General features: G+C 33.7%; 2 protein-coding genes across 2 annotated transcripts; both read right to left on the bottom strand.

Moving 5' to 3' along the window:
• Positions 1-1,867: 1,867 nt before the first annotated feature.
• On the bottom strand, positions 1,868-4,253 carry LOC142984292 (uncharacterized). The gene is made up of 2 exons (XM_076131786.1): positions 4,076-4,253; positions 1,868-2,852 (listed from the first exon to the last, which is right to left on the bottom strand). The coding sequence occupies exon 2, from the start codon at positions 2,843-2,845 to the stop codon at positions 1,925-1,927; it is 921 nt and encodes a 306-aa protein (XP_075987901.1). The 5' UTR covers positions 2,846-2,852; positions 4,076-4,253; the 3' UTR covers positions 1,868-1,924.
• A 3,132-nt stretch (positions 4,254-7,385) lies between these two features.
• Positions 7,386-22,331, bottom strand: LOC142984086 (prostamide/prostaglandin F synthase-like). Its single transcript, XM_076131404.1, has 7 exons — positions 22,156-22,331; positions 18,519-18,614; positions 16,358-16,466; positions 15,848-15,976; positions 14,551-14,684; positions 14,110-14,193; positions 7,386-13,716 (listed from the first exon to the last, which is right to left on the bottom strand). The coding sequence occupies exons 1-7, from the start codon at positions 22,213-22,215 to the stop codon at positions 13,705-13,707; spliced, it is 624 nt and encodes a 207-aa protein (XP_075987519.1). The 5' UTR covers positions 22,216-22,331; the 3' UTR covers positions 7,386-13,704.
• Positions 22,332-22,605: the final 274 nt, after the last annotated feature.

Here is a 22,605-nt window from a genome sequence, read left to right as displayed (position 1 = left end):
ACTGCATATGCCATATAGTTTCATTTTGTAGACCATATACACTTGTAACGTTCGTCAAAGGGCTGTATTTGTAGATCCCAGTCGTACCACTTATATAAACATCTCTTGTTGCATGATCCACAGTTCTTGAAAAGGAAAATTGTAAGTCTGGTATCAAAATAAACCATTTATGATTCAAATCGTAACCAACTGTGTGATTGGTTATGCCTTCGTAATGAAAATAGACGATATTTAGCAGCCTGTCTACGGCTAGTTGCCCAGTGATCGGATGTTCGTTGAATATAAGAGTCTTGGTGTAGCAAACCTCGTCGAAACATGCGTCGCAGATCCTTTTTCCTGATGCTGAAGTAATGACTGCGAGGCCTAGCAGTAGAAAGAGATGGTTCATCTTCTTTCTGTGGAAAGAATATTATAATTTTTATAATATTATAATAATATTTTTAAGCGTGTGGAACTAGAATGTCGCTTAGTTCGGTCAATCTTTGGTTTTAATAGACTGTTTCTCAACTTTAATTTAGAGCGCTTCCAACGTGTTTCAACAACGTCTGGTTTTTCATCTATGTATATATCCAAGGAATACCCAGATATAGGTAAACAGAATAAAAATATGCATCTATTTTCGTAGGCAGTCATTATTCGGGAACTATCATGTTTTTTGTACAGTGAAATTATATTGGCCTGGTCTTCGCTGGATTGGATAGTGTTTAAAATAATAATATTAAAATGATTATCAACTGTTATAAAATAGTAATCTCGTGGTGGAGTCGAGGCCTAACGCCTCCCTCTTGTTTGGGAGGAGACCCTTGCCATGCAGTGGGACAGTAATGGGTTAAATAAAAAAAAATAACAGTCTCATCTGTTATTTTTGATAAATAAAATATGGCGTAATAACTGCTCAACAACTCGCTCAATATGTTATTATAACACTAGTGGGATTAAAAACAATGTTTAATTAGTATTTGTGCATACAGACCTACTTTTATTATCACTACTCACGATGCGTGCGACTGTTTGATAAAACATTTTAAGGGTCAAGTAACTATCACACTTCTGGACGTCTCCGTGACATAATTATAATTCACTGAGGCTCTCGTAACCTATTTACAGGCTAAGCAACCTTTGCCACGGGCTATAAACAGATGGGTAGCCGCTTAGTTGAATTTCTTGAGTTAAACGTCTCAGTGTTTATGAGAGGAAGTTAACAGTCCGCCCGGTGGTATGTCGTAAAGCTCTGTCAAAGATCTTAAGGTGGCTTTAGTAACTTTGAAATTAGATTCGCTACCAGCGATATCATATAAAAAATTAAATACATAATTACATAGGCACATACATACACAAAGTCGCGCCCTCTTCCCAGAGGTTCTTAGAGGTAGGCAAAGACCAGAGAACGCCACCCGGCAAGATCCCTACAAACTTTCTACAATAAATGAAATATGGAACCATTTTCCACTTATATAAAAGTCACATGAGTGTGTTATTAATACTTATTAAAATGTGTATTGTTTAAGATAATATTTATTACGATGACCACACAAGGTTAGGTCAAGTTCAATGATATATCGGTGCAATTATACTATATTTTTATGTTTTCGAAGAATAGTAATAACGTATTATTATTAGTCTTTATTTATATGTTGAATACTTTATTTTTTAATCTTTAGTTATATGTATGTTCAATAAGAATAAAGAATTTTATATTATAGGTGTTATTTTTAATTAAACTGAATTTACCAAATAAAATGGAACGGACATAGTCTATCCAGATAAATACAGCTCAATTTTTTTAAAGAATTATTGTATATAAAATATTGGAATTAGGGAAGTAGGAAGTAGTAATAAAACTTCAAAGAAAAATAAATAAAATACATTTTATTTACTATCAAAAATGGCACTATCGAATCACACATCTCTGCATTGTTTGATATTAATCACTATCAGATACAGCAACTATCGGATGTTTAGCCGTCACTTCACTATCGTATGAAAGTATCTTTTTTAACTTTCTCCCAGCACCCGCCGACCTTATCCTACATCTCGCATGATTTGGTACTAAATAGTTTAACTCATTAGTATTACTATCAAAATAAATTATATTATTGAACTTATCAAATACTGTTTTGAAAGGAGACCCGCCCCCAAAAGTACCCACTTCAGTCAATCGACCACTCCTCTCATCAATTTTATAAAGACCACTGCTTTCTCTGAGCACAAAATAGGCATTATCATAAATATCAGTTGATAAATAATAACCTGTATTAGAAAAAAGAGTAGGTTTCTTATCCCCTTTCTTTAATTTATAAACTGTAAAATTGCTCATGAAGTAAATGTCATCGTTTCGATCGATTATGAAATCATCTATGTGATAATCGTTTAATGCTGTGATACTTTTTGACTGCTTCTTTTCGAATGCATAAAGTCCTTTCGTAGAGAGTATAGTGTAGTACAATTTATGTTTAAACTGCATATGCCAGATAGTTTTATCTTGAAGGCCGTGGAAACCTGTAACGTTTGTAACAGGGTGGTATTTATAGATGCCTGTAGTCCCACTTATATAAACTTCTCTGGAGGCCTGATTAACGGCTCTAGCGAAAGAAAATTGTGAATTGATTGTGAAGAATCTTATATCATCTAGGTCAAACGCTACAGTGTGGTCTGTGGACTTTCTGCCTTCGTAATAGAAGTAAACAACATTTTCTGTTCTGTCTACAGCTAGTTGGCCTACAACTGGGTACTCGTCAAATATAAGAGACTTTGTATGACAGACGCCGTCGAAACACGCGTCGCAGATTCTTCGGCCGGACACTGAAGTAATGACTAGGCCCAATAGCAGTATAAGGTGTTTCATATTCTACCTGTGGAGAAAAATGTTTGTTAACTACTTAGTTCTGAAGCTTAGTGATGGTTTAAACTAGGGTGGATGAGGTGATTGTACATGTCCATTGTCCATGAAGACTTACAGTTATGTATATTCAATAAGTGAAAACTGAGTTTTATTATCCACTTACGTTACACTGAAGGACATTCCTACTATTTCCTAGATTTCTCTCACATATTTTTAACAATGTTTATGATTGAAAAAAATTTTAAAAGTCTATTTTTTCAAAAAGGTATGCCTGTTCTAAGTAATTACTCAAATATTTTTATGTAGTATGTAGTATTTGACTTGACTGTATAAAGATGTTTTTGTTGCTATGTAGCCATTCTCTACCAGTTACCCTTCATCGATACTAAATAAACAAATAATTAACTTAGTGATAAATATTATTGTCCACATTTCCTGGAAGCTGGGAAACCGAAGCGCCATCTAAGAAAACATCAATTAAGTAGGTAACGTTTGTTTATAAACATTCGACTAATTGGGTACTTATTTTTTAAGATAACGCCTTAGATAACTCTTTAAAGTACTTTCTGGAACTTTATTGCGCACATTAATAGTTTTATGAACTCTTATTTATTATAAAACGCGAGATTTATTTTGTATTTTTGCGAAATCCTATGATTTTTGTCAAACACCAACCTATCTCTACATAAAGATGGTTAGTTTTGTTTTAATCGTAGATATATAGCTCTAAAAACTCCTAATAAAAAGTTAAATTAGAAATAACTGACACCAATAACCAAAATTAACTTTACAGAACATTCAATCAGGCTTTGGATCTGAATTCAATCATGAAAATACAGTTTAGTTGGAATTAGTGATCAAAATTGAAACTACACACCGGGTTGTTGCATTGTTATAACAATTAACTTCAGTCTATCGTGAAGAAATCTACAGGATTTTGGGTTAGCACCTACAATTTAGAGTTTAAGAAACATTTATGTTATAAATTCTATGTATAAAGGGAGTCGTTTTAGGTTTATAAGTTATTTGGTTAAAACAGTAGGTACCTACAAGCTCTGCTTAGTGTGGAATCAAATGACCGTGTGTGAGTTGTCCAATGATATTTATTTATGTTTTACTTATGTATATTTAATCCGTTGTCCCATCGCTGGGCACGGATTTTCTCCAGAATTGAGAAAGGGCTAAGCCTAGAAACTAACTGACTATGATTACATAAAGAGAATGAATACTTACAAAAAATATGTTAAGACACTGTTCAAATCAATATTATTTTCGTTGTCAAACAAAAGTAAATCCACGATCACTTATTTCACTAGTTTTTTTAACTTTTGCACTTAAACGTGTCAATATGTTTTAATTCATTGAAGTTCTAACAACAAATGATTATGTTTGTGTCTATCTTGTTATAGTATTATCAATGTTTTATAAATATATGTATATTTATATTGTGTGCAGTTTATGTAATGAGGTCTTGATATGCTCAGAAGTCGACGAATTTATTGTGACCATATTTTATTTGTCACCCCGGGATGTTTTTTAATATTTGGGGTAACACAGAACCAATTTCGCGCGTTAGCTCTTGCAATAGGTATATTAAGCAGTTGTGTAATAAAAGTACTCAAAATGTACAAGCAGGTTATTAAGAAAAAAGGGAGAAAATTATATTAACACTTTCGCTGCCCACAAACCTACTAATTAGGTTTCGTGAACTTACTCGGTGAGTTGCTGGCAACCTATCTGTTAACAAAGTAAAGTTGAATATATAAAACTAAGTATACATAAGTATATATACACAATAAATCTCCGAAACATACAGTCGAATAAAGAAATATCATTCAATCATAACTTTGGGCTACCCCGCCCAAAACATTTCTGTCTCTACGATGCTACTCAAAATTACAAAGACAGTATGACTCCTAAGGGTTACCTAAAATTGAGAGCCGTTTAGCAATCGGCCAATAGATTTGCTAAGTCGGTACATTTTTGATTTCGATGGGCACGAGAGCTCGTAGCCCGAAAGACGGACGATCCTGAAAAAGTGGGACATTTTTGTTCTCGCCGTAAGCAGAAACTCAAAGCTTGACAATTTCGCAACAACCAAAACATTGGGACAGCGGGTAACATAGCTTAAAAACAGGACTACCCTACATAAAGCGGGACGTATGGTCATTTTACATATTCTGTATAGAGTTATAGATACTTAGTGAGCACGTGGTCATAAGTCATTGTTCGCAGATAAGTTAATACATAAGTTAACTTGTTTCAGATTATTATCAGTGTGAAGAGACTGATGTTATCTTGTAATAGCTTATGGAACTTACTATAGGCCTATTTTCTATTTGCTTCTATAATTATTAACTTAACTAATTTGATATGAAACACAAAGGTTTTAACTGACCAGATTTTAAAATTTTCATATCAAGTAAGTATTTTAATACTTACCTAATAGGTGCCTACTTGTAAGGCGATATATGAGAAAAATAGTCTCAAAAACTACTTAAAGTTTATATAAGATTGGTTTTGAACTTAAAGATCGAGTGAGGGTTTCGGGAAAATCGGTGCGCTGAATTCGAAATTGATCGGTCCAAAAAATATTTTGAAAGAAAGATCACCTATTTCAATAAATTTTGCAATAATGAGGTAATTTCCCAAAAAAACACTGTCTAGAATACTAAAACCTGAGGTTATCCATATCAGTAGAAATGATCACCTTTCACCGTGCAGGTCAGACTACAATCACTTAACCCACCTAGTTGCCAACGAGACAGTTCATGTATTATCTTACTTACCTATCTTAGGTACTTGAACAACAAATATTTGTGAGAATCTTTGATTTTGAGTGTAGGTGTACTTAAAAATTATTATTTTAATGTTTCATATAACCACTGAGATTGGAACCTAGACATAACTCTAAAATTGTCACGTTGCATGTTTAATAAGAGATCTTACTATTCCCTAAGATCTTTTAATAATCTAATTTATCACCTCATTAGTTACATGAATCACAATATTTATTTAACAAGTATACGTAGGTATATCCCCTTATACTAGAATTTATCAAATAAATCATACGCTTCTACGCATATGCATGCAGGACTTTGCATATTACATAAACGATCATACAACTCATGACTCATGAAGTCATTACACATGTTTATGCGTTAATTCACTTAATTCTTATTAATTCATGGTTCATTTGCCAACAGGTTATCTTTAAACTACAGTTTAACTCATTAACTTAACTCTATCTGCCGTTAGCTAGAAATCTCTTGCAATATTTTCTACTTATTGCCAGTTATAAGTTGTATTTAACTGTATTATCAGTGATAAAGATGACCTGTAGTGTTCATTTGACCCTATTATGACTATAAGGGTCATATACGGTCATTGGGAATGGAAACTTTTCCTATGAAATTGAAAACAGTACGGATTTTTAGTGAAACAAACATCTTGTTATAGAAATTAGGTTTATTGCTGGCAAATTCAGGCTTACTACGCAGATACTCGGTTGGGCATTAGTCGGTCTAGCCGTATGGCAAAACCGAATACGTCGTGTAGATGAATGTTCGGGAAAAATGCCGCTCGACATCGCTAAAGCGGTTTTGTTATTCGATAAATACTGCCGAACCGAACATGCCGAATAAAATACGTGTTTAGGAAGCCTAAGTCATGTAGATTTACAATGAAGTACATAGTATTACTTATAGTAGTAGAGAAAATATTCGCTTAAAACCTGATTAAAATAATCCATAATTGTATTATTCATTCGAAAGTGTATCTGTTTACTTACCTCTGACTTAGGTACACGACTAAATTACTGTCTCCTTTCTGTTAAATATAGCATGGAGATAGTTTAACAATATATACCTACGAAAGGATACTTTTTAGATGCAAGCCAAGCCGCGCTGGAACTCTAGTAAGTACTAAAAGAAGTGCTATAATAATAATTACGTAAATGTTCGATAAGGTTGACGTTTATTAGACCCCCAGTCGTCAACAGCGTATGATTGACGTCAGTAAACTGTCGCGGGGAGTCTGAATCTCGAACATTTTTCAATATACTGACTAGGTATAGAACTTAATTATCTTACCTTATTTCAAGTATCATCAGTACAGACGGGATAGGCATGTGTGCGAGGAACTTACTTATAAAACCATAAAAGCTACCATTTTTCTTGTACCAATAAAACAGCTGAAGATGGAATTCTTTTAAAAAAACACATTAAATATTCGATTATCGCTTTGATCCAAAACTGACACTGCTTCTCCTTGTGACAAGAAACTATTTAAAAAAATGTTTACAAAATTAATTAAATTGAATAGGTAGTCAAATATTAAACACTACTATGTGCGTCCCGAAACTAGTGAAAATAGTAAATACATAGTTGAACAAACAGTAAAAAGAAATAATGTACCTAATAAAATTGAAAACTTGGACAAATTAAAGAAGACATGTTATTTTCTGAATTCAGTCGTAATGCAATATTATGCAACAAGATATTGCATCATGACGTCACTATACACGCATAATAAAACAACAATCCATAGGTAAACAATTTATTTCTAAAACCTTTGAGCTTTATAACATAACAATCTGATAAAATCGAGACATATTATAGACAAGTATTTATTTAAAATTTTGGAAGATATTTATTCGCCAGCTTTTAGATAAGTATCAGATAGCTTTTCCTGTGGTTAAATGAAACGTATACAAAGTACAAATAAACATGAAACAATTATTAGCAAACCACCGTGTTTTATGTGGGAATCGAACCCACACCTGCGCGGTGTGCAGCAGCGTCATGCCTATAACCACTGTACTACTTGATACGCTAACAGATACTTATCTAGAAGATAGCAAAACAGGTTAATATATGGATAGACTTTAGAATTCACTGGACTTTTCACTAAGTACCAAAAGAAAGTTATAAAACAATATATTTATATACTTATTTTAACAATTTTCACACAAGTCTTTATCATTCACAGTCTTTCTATAAGCCAATTCAATAACAATATGTTATGTATTATTGATTTTATAATGACACCTTTCATTCATTCTCGAATACGTCCGTTTCTTACGTACACGTACGTATACGCGTACGTGCGTATATAAAACCGTCGGTCTTTCGCCTAATCTATCACTGGCCGGTTACCCGTCACACCAAGACATGAGACAGGTGGAGTAGAATTTCCTATATGTATATTAAACTAGTCCCAAAAATTAAGGGATATAAAAAAAGAATCCAAATTTTTGGGTGATTTTCAACAAGCTGTAACTCCGAGGAAAATGGTCGTACAGAAAAAATAAAAACAACAAATTGTAGCTCCAAGTGTCTAGTTTGTAGATATGACCATGAATTTTTTTTGTCATCGCCAGGTCTGGAGAAATCCTACGAAAACTACCAAAAAAAAGTATTTCCAAATTTTTTCCCTCCTAAAAAAAGGTCCACGGGCTTCAAAAATTTTTTTTTGATTCTTTCGTTCTAAAGTTCTTTTAGAAAATTTAATCCTCTTTAATTTGCCGTATTCAAAAAGCCTGTACGACGATTTGCCACGGAGTTATCGTCAATCAAAGCAAAAAAGTTATTTTTGACTTTGATATTCAATAACTCTGGAAATAATGACTGTATAGGAAATCAAAGGAGGGTTTTGAAAACTGCACAATATTCTCTATAAGAAAATGTAAACATCTTTTAAGAAAAAATTTTTTTTTTAATTGAAAACTCTGACTGAAAAAAAGACAAAAATTCGCAAAATTAACCCATTTGGCCCCAAATGAAATCTGCCAGTGCAAATTACGAAACTTCTTTTGTAATTTGTTAAGGGTAATATAATTATAAAGAAAACACAAAGAAACTAGAAAAAAAGAAATTGGTTTTTAGAAAAAAAACACCGTCCTTAAATGGGGACGGTGGGCTCATATGGAGTGGAAATTTTCGAAACATTCTCTTTCTACACATAAAGTTATTATGCACTTTTTGCATTGCCAGCGTGCTTTCTTATGACATACGGTGCATCGCAGTTGTCTAGAAAGTTTTTGTGGAAAGTGACCTATTCTGTCATGCTGCAAGCTTGGCACCACAGAGGCTGGTAGTCGCAAAGTTTGACCTCCTGAATGTCTAAAATAATGACGGGCAATACAGCGTCGAAACTGAAGCTGGTCTAGCTTGGTATCATTTGTTAGAAGGTGAAGGCGCCATGCATTTGCAACTGTGAGGTCCAACATGTAGGTAAATAGCACCCACCACCATTTTTTTCCCCGTATAGCAGTGCGGTACAATGAAATTGACTGATCTGCTTGATCTACACCGCCCATTCCCTTGTTATATGAAAAACATGCGAGATATCAACATCCACTTTTTTCTTCTCCAAAGTGCTCCAACGTTTTACTTTTCCCAAAGGAAAAACATTGTCATAATTTGACCCCATTGTGCAGACACTATTATCCAGCCAACGAACAAAAATGACTTGATTGACTTTGTCGAAACGGTAGTCAAATTCAGCACGGTCTTTCTTCTTCATCTCCTTTTCAGCAACCAATGGACATTTTTTAGTTCTACCTTCACGTACAGTACCCGTTGCACGGAACCCAGATTTTTGCAAATCTCTAAGCAAATCAAAACTGGTGAAAAAAATATCAAAGAACACGACATGGTCCCTGGGATTAGAGTTGAGTTTGTCTTTTGGTTTCCACAAGAGTTTCGTCATCACTGCTGTTCCATTCTTCATCTAGAACTGTGAATACTTCAACTCTACCAGGAATGTCACGTGGAATGTCGTTACTGACGATATTGTCCTCATCACCTTCTTCTTCGTCAGTAAGAACACTAGGTTCTGGAGGTATGGCAACTAATTCTAGCACTGCATCATCATCTTCCTCAATCATCACAGCATGGAGTGCTTCTTGAAGCCCGTGGTACTCGTTGCCACCGCAGAATGTTCGTTTAGCCATCATTTATCCAAAAAATACCTTATAACAAAAACACGAAATATCTATCTCGTATATGCCCACTGGCCCCAATTAGGGACACTGTTATAAAATCCCTCTCTCTGGTAAAATTACTAAATTATTTATTATGTTTTAATTTATCTCAACAGTACATACTATATTTAAATATTTTATGCAAAAAAGAAACAAGTCTTAGAAGAAAAACAAAATAATAAAAAATACTTACTTTAGGTAATCTCTGACGCATAAAAACACTCCAAAAAGTACCAAGAAAAAACACTATAAACTATTTTCATTCACTTTTCAGTGTACTAAGAAACGAAAATCTTCTTAACCTTTAAATATCGACAGTAGAAATAAGTAAAATCGAATATATAAAAAAGTTGAGGGTATTTGTAAGGGCGTCCTCGTTTGGGCACGGCTGGGCTAAATGGGTTAAGGATTTTTGGATAACTTGGTATAACTTTGGATAAAATGGATGAACGAAGGATATCGTCGGTAATTTTTCAACCTCAAAGTGTCCCCTAAAATCCCTCAAAAATTCAAAGCGCTGCGATTTTTTTTTCATTGTGCCCCGAAGCTTCAAATTCTTTGTTGTTGCAAAAATCACCATTGTGAGCAATTTTGTGATTTTTATTCATTTTTTTAATAAAACATATTTTTTCTCTCTAAAATCTTTATTTTTTCGATTAAAAAGCAAATCGCAAAACGAGAGATCGTCTATCGCTGCCATGAAGTCAAAATCGAGATTCGTCAGTCCATAAGACACTGGTCCACTGTCTACGACCCCACTCGTGATGGTCATGCGCATAAGCCAATCGGGCTCGACGATGTCGTGGAGTGAGCATAGGCACGCGATTTGCTTTTTAATCGAAAAAATATAGATTTTAGAGAGAAAAAAAAATTTTCATTAAAAAAATGAATGAAAATCACAAAATTGCTCACAATGGTGTTTTTGCAACAACAAGGAATTTGAAGCTTCGGGGCACAATGAAAAAAAATCGCAGCGCTTTGAATTTTTGAGGGATTTTAGGGGACACTTTGAGGTTGAAAAATTACCGACGATATCCTTCGTTCATCCATTTTATCCAAAGTTATACCAAGTTATCCAAATATCCTTAATTTTGCGAATTTTTGTCTTTTTTTCAGTCAGAGTTTTCAATACAACAAAAAATTTTTTTCTTAAAAGATGTTTACATTTTCTTATAGAGAATATTGTGCAGTTTTCAAAACCCTCCTTTGATTTCCTATACAATCATTATTTCCGGAGTTATTGAATATCAAAGTCAAAAATAACTTTTTTGCTTTGATTGACGATAACTCCGTGGCAAATCGTCGTACAGGCTTTTTGAATACGGCAAATTAAAGAGGATTAAATTTTCTAAAAGAACTTTAGAACGAAATAATTAAAAAAAAATTTTTGAAGCCCGTGGACCTTTTTTTAGGAGGGAAAAAATTGGGAAAAATTTTTTTTGGTAGTTTCCGTAGGATTTCTCCAGACCTGGCGATGACAAAAAAAATTCATGGTCATATCTAAAAACTAGACACTTGGAGCTACAATTTGTTGTTTTTATTTTTTCTGTACGACCATTTTCCTCGGAGTTACAGCTTGTTGAAAATCACCCAAAAATTTGGATTCTTTTTTTATATCCCTTAATTTTTGGGACTAGTGTATATAGTCACTATCATATTCTTCTAGTTGGCGAGTTTTAATGTAGTAAACCGCTGTCGCCAAAATATTAGCGAGGATGTTACGTATGAGATAACATATACGGTTTAAAATATTCTATAACATTGTAATTAGCGTCATTATAAAACCAACAATATACTTAAATATAAAATTTAACTGCCAAATTAACAATCTTTGGAAGATGTGACTATAATTTTAAACAAAATTCCTTTTAACATTTCACTTTTATAATAAGTCACCCAAAGGATCATAGAATCAAAGAATTTGATATGATCGGATTATAATAATAAATGGTATTACGATGATATAATAGCAGTCGAGAGTCTACAAAACAATATTATTTGAAAATTAAGCCTATCACATAACGCGGTTGCGAGCGTATAAGAACGGAACTATTACATAACTTTTAAACTCTCGCGTTGCATGTTTAATGTATAATAGAATACGGGAATTAACGCGAACACGCATTTTACCTTAAAATGCCTAACGTTTTGGCGCAGGTTGCACTCGCCGTGGTCATTTTAAGGTAAAATGCGTGTTCGCGTTAATTCCCGTATTCTATTATACATGGAAATATTACAGTTGTAAATATATTATAGACCATTTTATTATAACTTTCTGCGTCTGAATATAACATAAAGCCATTTATCAAAAGCTAAGAAATAATTACAAGAGGCGTAGGAAAGTGCGAAGCCCGCTAGAGGCGCTGATCAGATTTTCGTGCAAAATTTTTCGTTAACTAGCCGGCTGTGGGTAGTCGATAGTTGTAGAGAATCGAGCTATTGCAATCCTCGCCTACATATATTGTTTTCATTTGTTATCTACTAAAAAGTGGCTTGTTGCTATATTCAGAAACAGATAGTTGAATGGTTCGTACGCCTGAGCCCGCGCCCGCGCTATGTAATTTACGCTTTATGTCTTTTTTTGCTAAATCCTATTATATTTTTTATTACATATAAGTTATTCACTTTTTATAAAACAAACATACATTTATAGATTAAAATGCAAATTGTCATGTCAGAAACCTTATATTAAACCTTCCACCTCAATAATTGTATAAATATAAATCGAAAATTAAGATACTTATAAAAATACAACAATTGTAAAAATAATCTTTCACTGTCCAAGCTTCCAATCCGTTGATATCGTTAGAAACATATATTAGCCTAGCCTTTCTTCCAACTATGTTGGAGTCGGCTTCCAGTCTCACCTGACGCAGCTGAATACCAGTGTTTTACATGGAGCTACTGCCTATCTGACCTCCACAACCCAGTTACCTGGGATATAACACGATACCCCTCGGTAAGACTGGTTGTCAGACTTTCTAACTTCTGACTACTGATACGTCTGTCCAAGATCTAATTCTTAGGTATATTTGGTCAATTTGCAAACCTTTTTTTAATACAAAATTATAATTTTAATATTTTTTTGACTAAGTTTGAGACCGAAGTATGTTACATAAAACTATAATTTTCGTTATTTTTGCATATATTATATTTACCTTTCTCGCTCATAGATGGCGTACAAGGCACAATTTTGCAGTTTTTTTAAGTCCACTTCTAAAGCCTAATAGAAGATATATATTTTTGATGACTTAAGGTCAACAATTTAAAATATTAATTCTATAAAAATATTTTAATTTTTAACATAATTTATATTTTGATCAGTCTCATAAACTACCTATTTGTTAAGAAAATAGTGACGTCTATTAATTTTGGTATTGTAACCCCGAAACAAAAATAATCCCTTTTTTAAATATTTTTTTTTTGCAGATTACCCGCGTAGCTCCGTTCTCTTGTATTTTTATTTCCTCACAATTTCCTTTTATTTCGTTTCATGACGATCTTGGCTTCAAACCAATAACACTGTATTAATACAAATATTTGTCACATTGTTTCGACTGCTAAATAAGCATTTTGAAACAAACCCTTTCTTACTATTTAAACTTTTCAACACAACAATATTCTTTCAATTAGATAGAGCAGTTGCAGAGAAAAGTACGTTCAGACAAACAAACTCTTCACCTTCATATTATTAGTACAGACACAAAACTTAATTCCAATTCTCAATACGAAACAATGACGTCACTATAGTCTAAACAGTCTAACGAATCAAAGGATTGGAGGTCACACCCACGTGTGCCTACATCGCCTCTCCGTCCATATCGTGTGTATCGGCGCGAGCGAGTACTCCTGCAAGCTGCGCAGCCACGCCTTGCAGTTACGCCTCTGTCTGAAGAATTCAATCATTGTAACGTTTTATTAGTGAGCTAACTACGATGGCAGATGAAAAACATGAATTACTAACAAATATATACTAATGTTATAAATATCAAAGTATAAGACTGTTGACCAAGAAGTAATTGATATATTTTCAATGATTATAAATACTATGAAACGTAATCAAGCATCTATTATAATAATAAGTGCCAATATGGAACAATCTTGCAAAGACCTTTTTTTTTCAAATACTGATGTGACTCAAACTTCCATTCCAAACAATCACAAAAAAATCTGGAACAACATTTTGCTTCCACCGGGGATTTGAACCCACTAGCAGTCATAAGTATCCCCACAAAAACAGGGTATATTATATAGTAGTAAAGTAATAAATAAGTATACGTACAGCAGGCACGGCGCATTCACCTCTCTCCTCCGGCTTCTTATTTGCCATTGTTTCAGGCTTGTATTCGTTCTCCAAGCCGAAGTGCTGGAATAATACACATACAATTATTTCAAATAATTATTGTAAGGGGATCGTGTTGGGATCTAGAGTTATAAGGATACTAAACCAACCACGAATTGCCTCTCAAAATTAGTAATCAGAGTGATTTGATGCATGAATGTCAATTTATAAATAAAAAACCACACTGAACTTTATGCCAAAATTAAAAAAATGCTCGAATGAAAGCCAATTTGTACACAACACTTGCGAAAATTAATATTTTTAAACTATAAGATTTAAGTCTTAAAAAAGTATTTTATTGTACTTTGTAAATTAAATGAAGTAAATAGAAAAAACAACTACTTTAAGTACAAAATCATACTTATTCTAGCTCAAACAAACCTTCAAAATATCCTGATTAGACAAATGATCGCCGGGGCCGGTCTGAACAAAATGTCGGAGCAAGTTTCCTCCCTTCTCAACGAGCAGAGCACCGCCGGTCTGCACCCAGTCACCCTTCAAGTCACCCCCTAGACCTAATTATACACACAAAATACTACGCTACAAAATACAATAACTACTATCTACTATTCTAATCAACGGGTTAAGACTAGGTTAAACTTGAGAAATATTTTGTTGCCCAACATTATTGCTAAACATGTTGGCCATTTTGTTGTCTTACATGTTGGTCAACTGTGTCGTCCAACTTCATCATACAACTTGTTGTCTAACAAAACTGTTCACTAAACCAACTCATTTTTCAACTGTCCAACACTTTCGCCAATTTTGATTTTAAACAAATAACCAGACCTTGTCGTTTCCAGACTCAGTCACCCAACACGTTGTCCAACTTGTCGTTCAACAGATTGCCAGAATTCATTATTCAATGTGTTAACGGGCTTTTCAGTTATACAATACAATACACTTTATGAAATGTTGAATATAATGTTATTAATGGAATGCATGTCGAGCAACATTTTGTTGGCCAACAATAACGTTTCCCAAGTATTATCCTACATTGTATTTAGGGGATAACCTCTAAAATGTCCGTGTTGGGCAATCTGTCAGCGGGTCCCTCCGCTACGTAGTGGTATTTTATCCTGCCTCCTTTAAGAACTAGTAAACAGCCGCCATTTTGCATCCCATCGCCGACCACGTCTGAATCTAGACCTGAGGTTTTGTTTTAACTTAGGCGCTTAAAAAAAACAGTGACCCTGATAATATTACTCATTATGACCGAGGATCGAACTCAGGAACCCACGGTTTCCGGCAATGTTTGCTACCAAAGTAAGCTAGTGAGGTAAACTGGTCCTTCGTGAAAGCGGGCCTTAAAAACAAAGTATATAAAATCTAAATCATACAAAACAAAGTGAAACACAACCCTCCCCACTCATTTTAATTTAAAAGAAAGTTGAAACGAATTCACACCTAGAAATAGTTGAACAATTATAACCAGAAATTCAAGGTTTGATAGGAATAATGTGCACAACGCTTTCATCGGCAAATGTCAACAAAAATATAGCGTCGTTAGCAAGTTCTGATTGTGTATAGCCGAGCCAAGCTGTCGAGTATAGCCGACCGTGGCGGTCAAAGGGTTAAACATATTTTAGCCAATGAAGTGGTCTAACCCTTCTCTGATTTCCGAAGGAAACTCGTGCCCAGCAGTGGGGCAGTGTTTAAAGTTAAAGGCAAGTCTTACCCATGCCGCGCCCTTTGAAGATGGCATCCCTGGACTGTTTCCAGAACAGCGAGGTGATGATGCTCACCACGTTGAACCGCTTGAAGCCGAGGAGCTGATATGTAGATATATTGTCCACGTAGTACAGATCTGAAATTTAATAACATGTGTTTTTCTTTAGAAGTGTATTTGGTTATAGTTTTCTTTCTTTTAAAGACAACTAAGCTTTCTTTATTCTTCTGCTAAAATATTCTCTAGGTTAGAAAAATCTGTGTTATAAACTATGTGCCAATATTTAAAAAGATCCATTGATTTGGTTAAGGTAGAGCAATGAGCATCCATCCACCATAGCAGTAAGAAATATTAGTAAAAAGTACGGAAATCATAAGTTACCAAACATCTCGGAAATCTGAAGTACATAACTTTTTACCTTTTTTAACCTGGGTAAATATGGTTACTGACAACATCTTTGTGACCAAACTTATCATAGTTATATAATCAAGGGCAAAACTAATCTAAAAAAAGACTGACCTCCATCAAAGAACTTTCCATTGATGAACTCCTTGGATCCAGCCTCCTCCACACCGATACCGACCAGCTTTATATTGTGCTTGTTCAACACTGGAGCTATTTCACCCAACTGAAAGCCAAGCCGTCGTAGTAAATATAAATAATACCTATACAACAAATAAAAATCTGCAACGAACGTAAGCGTCGCTGTTCACACGCTAGATTCAGGGGTACCCATCCTTTTCTTAGTCCGGGACCACTTTTATACTATTCTTGTTAGCAGGGACCACTATGTAAGTATATTAAATCATTCGCGAACCATATTTTGACTTCCGCGGACCAGTGGTCGGGTGGTCTAGATCGACGATATAGACGTAGGAAGAAAGTAAGCCTAAAACGAACGTGCACGGGCGTATACGTGCCCGTACATTGATCGTTGTTATACCTTAGGAAATCTTAGTAAACCTTTTGAGCCCTAAATCATTATTATCTTTATTTTCTTCGGTATCTTTGCTTTTATTCGTCCCATGAGCAAATGAGGTTTGAAAAGGATTTCCCAACTAGTATTATAAAGGACAGAATAACTGTCTTTCTATTATAATTATGTATTTTTAACTAAACGAAATCAATTAGCATGACAGGTTCCAGTAAACTTTACTTTGGATTTTAAGTGACAACAGCTCAACAGCAGAATCAATTTTATTAATAAATTATCACTAATCTTCACGTGGGAATCCAACCCAGTATGTGTGCACTAGATAACCCAGTAAAATGGCCCAGTCACCAACAGTGTCGGTTTTATTGCGTATCTGCCATTTCACCCGAAAACATCATGATTACACTGATATGAGCTTTATCTCATGTACTTAAATAACTAATGTGGTCATACGCATTAAGAAGTAATCCTGATATAAATACCTACAATTTCTTTCTTTTTTTTAATGAAATTAAAATATAATACATTAAAACTAAACAGAACTTGTACTATGGTAATCAAAAAACTGATAAACATACTTATATACTTCTAAATACATACCTACTTATACACTAACATCCAGGCTCAGAACAAATACTCGTGCTCATCACACAAAGATTTGTCGTGGGTGGAATTCGAACCCACCACACGTGGCGCTACGGTTGTTGCGGCGAGGTGACCGCTTAAACCACTGCGCCAAACGTGCAGTTAATTGAACATATGAATGTAGGAAAAAGATAAGAAAATGCTAGTCCGAATTCTATTATCGTTCATTTTGCTATTACTCAGTCTCTGCGAGAAATTTCGACCGCATGGAATTACTTTCTGTATTTTAAATATCCTACATGCAAATCTAGCATTTGAATTACCTGTGTATTTATTTCATCTGGTAGACATATCAGATTTTGAGTGAAATCGTAAAATACATTCATCTGTAATAACAACCTTTCGCACTAAGAATATTAGTAGTAAAATAGAAATACGACAGTTATTTAAACCGCATAATAGGTTCTTATCCCAGTTTAAACATTTCAATTCATGTCTTACAAAGGTTTAATAACCAAATTAAAAAACTACGTCAGTAGGTAATCGAATATTACATAAAAAATGTAGTTTATCATCGAATATTGTATATTATGGTGATAAAATATTTATATCGATGTCATATCACAACATTATCTGAATGGAATTCTCTTATTATTACTCTATCGTATCTTTGAGATATTACTACAAACGGTCTAGCAATTTCCATGTGATATTATCATAATAAGACAGACGGTTTTTATGTTAATCAGTTAAAATTTACTTGGTAACTGCAAAAACAGGTTGGAATTGAATATTTTTATATTTTTTATGGTTAGTGGTCAACCGAATGTCAAAGGTTTTTCTAGCCATTCAAAGGCCTTTATACATACTTGAATGATAACAACCAGGACCGTCTTTTCACCTGGCCTCTAAAGCACAGATATGCTCTATTCAAGCAGTCTGATTTCTATGTCGGTTTAAGATGCCTTTTCTTTAAAGTTTATAATATATTATACATTATACATTTACATTAATCTTAATAGTAAGTACTTACAATTACCTAAATCTACTAGTAGTTCGGAAAAGGAGTGTAGAGTGTGGACCAAACTGTAGAACCGAGTTTCAATCTCAAAATAATTTACAATACAACATTAAAATTATAAAATCATCAGTGTGTATTACCTCTTTAGCCCAAAGTCTGCAGAGCATACACCCCCAGCGGCGAAAGAATATGATGGCAACATTCTGGTTCTCCCAGAAAGTTTTGAGTTCGGCAACCTGTTACATACAAGCAATATACATACATAATGTCACCTCTATTATAGCCTGCGGTGTATAAAATACACCCATCTTTCGCCATTAATATTAGATCGGGGAAAAAGTCTTTATGCATTATAGTTTCTATGAACTTGTAATAAAATCTCTTTGGCTTCAAGAATCGAAAATGAGTACACGGTTCATTAGATTTCTTTCGGGAGCTTTTTGGTGTAGAGAAAAGATTTTATTACAAGTTCATACATACTATAATGCGAAAAGACTTTTTCCCCGACCCAATAGTATTGGTCCCATGTAACAATAAGAAGCGAGCCTATTGCTATATACCGGATACGTCACCAAGCTGCGGCTAACCCGCATTTAGTATAGATGTATTGATGTATTAATAAAAATGTAACTAGAAAAGACCAGTAACACATTGGCCTACCCAGAAATCGAACCCGAAACCTCGTGATCAGCAGTCACTCACTGAGTGAGTGCAGCAGTGAGTGACTGCTGATCGTGTCACAGAGTTTTAATATATACTTAATATAAAGAAAAAATATATTTAACAGTATAGACACACCCAGATCGACAAGTTAAGAGTTTAAATAGATATTTTTTTCAAATGCTCATTCATTAAAAATACAGGTTTGAACTGTAGAGATGTTTTATACTCAATACACAATGTCAAGTCTAATTAAAAACTAGTTTTACAATAACTAGATATGAATTTTATATTCAAAACTGGGTAAAATAAGCAAAACATAGTTTTGTTTATAAACTAGTTTTTTATTAATGCATACTAAATAACTGCTTGATCTTTGGAGTCCCTTAGAATAGAAATCTATTAAATAATGCAATGTGAAAGTTGGCATGTTTAAAAACCTGCTCAGTGTTTATTTTAGAATAAAAGGTAATTTATTTGCATAATGGTGAATGGGCAGTCACTTTACAAAATATCACCAGCTATTATGAGAAGACCCTGTTTATTTTATAGTTCAACTTCATATTCAATGTTTAATGTTTTTTTGGAAAGACTCACATTCAATTCAAATTATTCTATAACTCCTAACCTTCGTACAAAGTATTTGAAATAGACACAGAATTTTTTGACAGTTTCAGTAAAGCTAGTTGTTTGTTTGAAGAAACAGCAAGAAAGTCAGTGCTTGCTCTTTCTGAAATTGTATCTAATTCATTTAAATTTACATCAAAGGAGATTTTGCAAGACATACAAATTGCTGAAAACAATGCAATAGGTTGCAGTAATCCAATCACTGATAAAACAATAACAAAGTGTGGTAAACTGTAATTAAGCACACCAAAAAAGTATATCAATCATGTCCATTGATTGCCAGATTCATTGAAACCAGCCAACTGTGCAATACTTTGTAGTGTCCAAGTGTGTGTATAATACACAGGTGCCTTCTTTATTCCCTTACTCTCACAGCAGTGGAACTGATAACCAACATGACCAGTGAGACATCAAACACAGGACAGGACTGATGGCTTTACATGCTATCCAAGGCACAGAGATCTACATTCCCAATTTCTCAAAGCCAGGCAACCATTGAAGAATTTGTAACAGAAAACATCTTTTTTTTTATCCTGGATTTAGAACTATAGACCTAAGTGCAGTGGCCACATACACTACCAACTGCATCACAGTTACAAATGTACTGGTATATGAGTCATATCTATACTTAGTAACACAAAGACATACCCTCTTATTCACAAAAATATATGTAGTTATGAAAATCTTATAAAGAGTTTTGTTTCTTTCACTACTTAGCGAAACAAGAAAAACATTAAAGTAGTTCCTTAACTAAAATTGGTTTATAGTGTGTTCAAGAATAAAAGGGTTATATTTTAGTGCTATTTTATTACAGTAATATCTAAGAAATGTGCAACATATTATTCAAACAATGAAAGTCATTTTTTCTTGCAGTTTGTGATAAGGCAGACAGTTTGATAACCTGGTGACTCTTAGTACTGATAAGGACTTTCCTTTGTTACCGGAGCAACAACATAATAACATTTGCATATAAACTTAAACATACTTTAGGTATGATAGTCATACTAATATTCTAATTGCGAAAGCTTGTGAAAACTGATATATGCATCTTTGTCATTCTTTTACACAAAAACTACTGAATCTATTTTGATGTGATGATAATTTGATGAGTCTGTAGATTGTTAGTTTATAAACTGGATTAATATTTAAGATACTTTTCCCTAGGTAATCTATCCATGCAGACTAAGTCGCTGACAGAAATAAACTTATTTCTTATGACTTTTACATAGCTTTTGACTGATATAATTTAAGTTGAATATGTCATCCCTGGCTTAGTAAGCTTAACAATTGGGACTGACCGAATCTGTGATATAGTTGTCATTTTATTTAAGGGGTGAAACAGGAATCTTATAAGAAAATTTAGAAATATATAAAGGCGAACGGCAGGTTTATATGAAGAATTCGTACAGCTTATAAAATGTCATGTTTAGGTTTACGTTTTGTTTTAATTGGTAGCTAATATGATAGACAAGCTTATTTTAAAATTCTTATATTTTTAAAAGTTGGGAGGTAAAAGTTATGTCCATTTTTAGAAGCCCCAATAGTTCGCTAAATTGCTCAGATGCTGTCAAAACCACAATTCAAAACAACAGCAAATTGGCGGATGCGTAGACGTCAGACGAAAAGTGACGTCTCATGAGATTTTCTTTTTCTTTAGTTGTCAACAAATATAAGCCATGGACCAAAAATTATTATTTAAATAAACAAATACTTTCTAATTAATCCGGACTTCTAAAAATAATACTCCCAAATAAGAATAAGTGACTTAGTCCCCTTAATAAGTGGTACAAATTCTGTTACGAAACAACACAAACTTTTAGCTGTACGAAATCTGCAGATCTCCTTTAGTAATTGTTTTGATATAATTAATAGCTTTGATTTTAGAGTCCCTAAGAATAATAAAATTGTACCGCTAAATATTACTTTCATAACATTTTATAATATTTAATTTACAATTTTTAAATGAGATCATGAGTTCTATGCTTTGGTTGGTTGCTCAAACATTTAATTCAAGTTTTAAAGGCTGTAGTCTCAAGTAGAGACGAACATTAAGTTATCACATAAAAAAGCACGAGAACCTAGATAAAAAAAATCATCACAAAAAAATAAATTTAAAAAAAGAATGAGTGGAAACATAGCAAATGAATTAATGAATGAGTCAGTATGAACATGAATGCATCTAGTTCATGTCTACCTATTTATGTTCTATGCGTACGGTTTTTCCATGATTGCATCAATTATCTCGTAATTGTATCAATATATTCGCCGCAGAATCGTCGCACATCACTGATTCCACAGTTACGAAACTATTACACACTTTGTGGCTCGTATTCTAAGTTTACATGAAAGTAATACCATACAGAATCCTCTCCCACGGACATTATCTTCACAAACAAAAAGTTTTCTTCACAAAATGACTTACAAACAATGAGAAAGCCGACTTTTACTTTTCCGTAAAAATAAATAAATTACGTTACAAGTAATATTTACCTCTCCGTTTGCTATATTGCGCACTTTCTGCGATCCAATTTCTGTGATATTCGTGGACATTTTCACTTTTTTTTCGAATGCCGAAGACAATAATTTCAACAAAATGAAACACGAAAAATAGTTTCGGTCTCTTGACTTCACAAGTTTGCACAATGCAGTGTTACCAGCGTGTTCATTCAGATTACCTGTAAGTTTCCGTCAGTGTTTGCCTCTGCCAGTCTTTGTAGAACAATTAGGTATATTGTTAATGATAAACCGTGCATACAAGATTATTGTCTTGTTTTAAACGGTTGCGTTAACAAAAATAATGTTATTTAAAATAAAAAGAAAACTTGTGGATTCACTTTTGGTGTTTTAAATTTTGATATATTCGTAATTTTGTACAGCAACGGGAAACAATGTATTAAATATCCATTTTTTCAAACAAATAAACTGGGCTTGGCAACTTTA

The sequence above is a fragment of the Anticarsia gemmatalis genome, chromosome 26 (genome assembly GCF_050436995.1).
Source record: "Anticarsia gemmatalis isolate Benzon Research Colony breed Stoneville strain chromosome 26, ilAntGemm2 primary, whole genome shotgun sequence".
Taxonomy (NCBI): domain Eukaryota; kingdom Metazoa; phylum Arthropoda; class Insecta; order Lepidoptera; family Erebidae; genus Anticarsia; species Anticarsia gemmatalis.
Note: the sequence above shows the minus strand (reverse complement) of the source record. Positions and strands in the feature narration are given on the sequence as shown.

What these genes read in the sequence shown, in the direction of transcription:
- LOC142984292 (XM_076131786.1), bottom strand. Translation starts at nt 2,845, where the DNA reads ATGAAACACCTTATACTGCTATTGGGCCTAGTCATTACTTCAGTGTCC.
- LOC142984086 (XM_076131404.1), bottom strand. Translation starts at nt 22,215, where the DNA reads ATGTCCACGAATATCACAGAAATTGGATCGCAGAAAGTGCGCAATATA. An exon ending in TGGAAAGTTCTTTGATGGAG is followed by an intron (nt 15,977 to 16,357) that starts GTCAGTCTTTTT and finishes ATTAAATTTCAG; the next exon opens with ATCTGTACTACGTGGACAAT. An exon ending in CTAATCAGGATATTTTGAAG is followed by an intron (nt 14,194 to 14,550) that starts GTTTGTTTGAGC and finishes GTATTATTCCAG; the next exon opens with CACTTCGGCTTGGAGAACGA.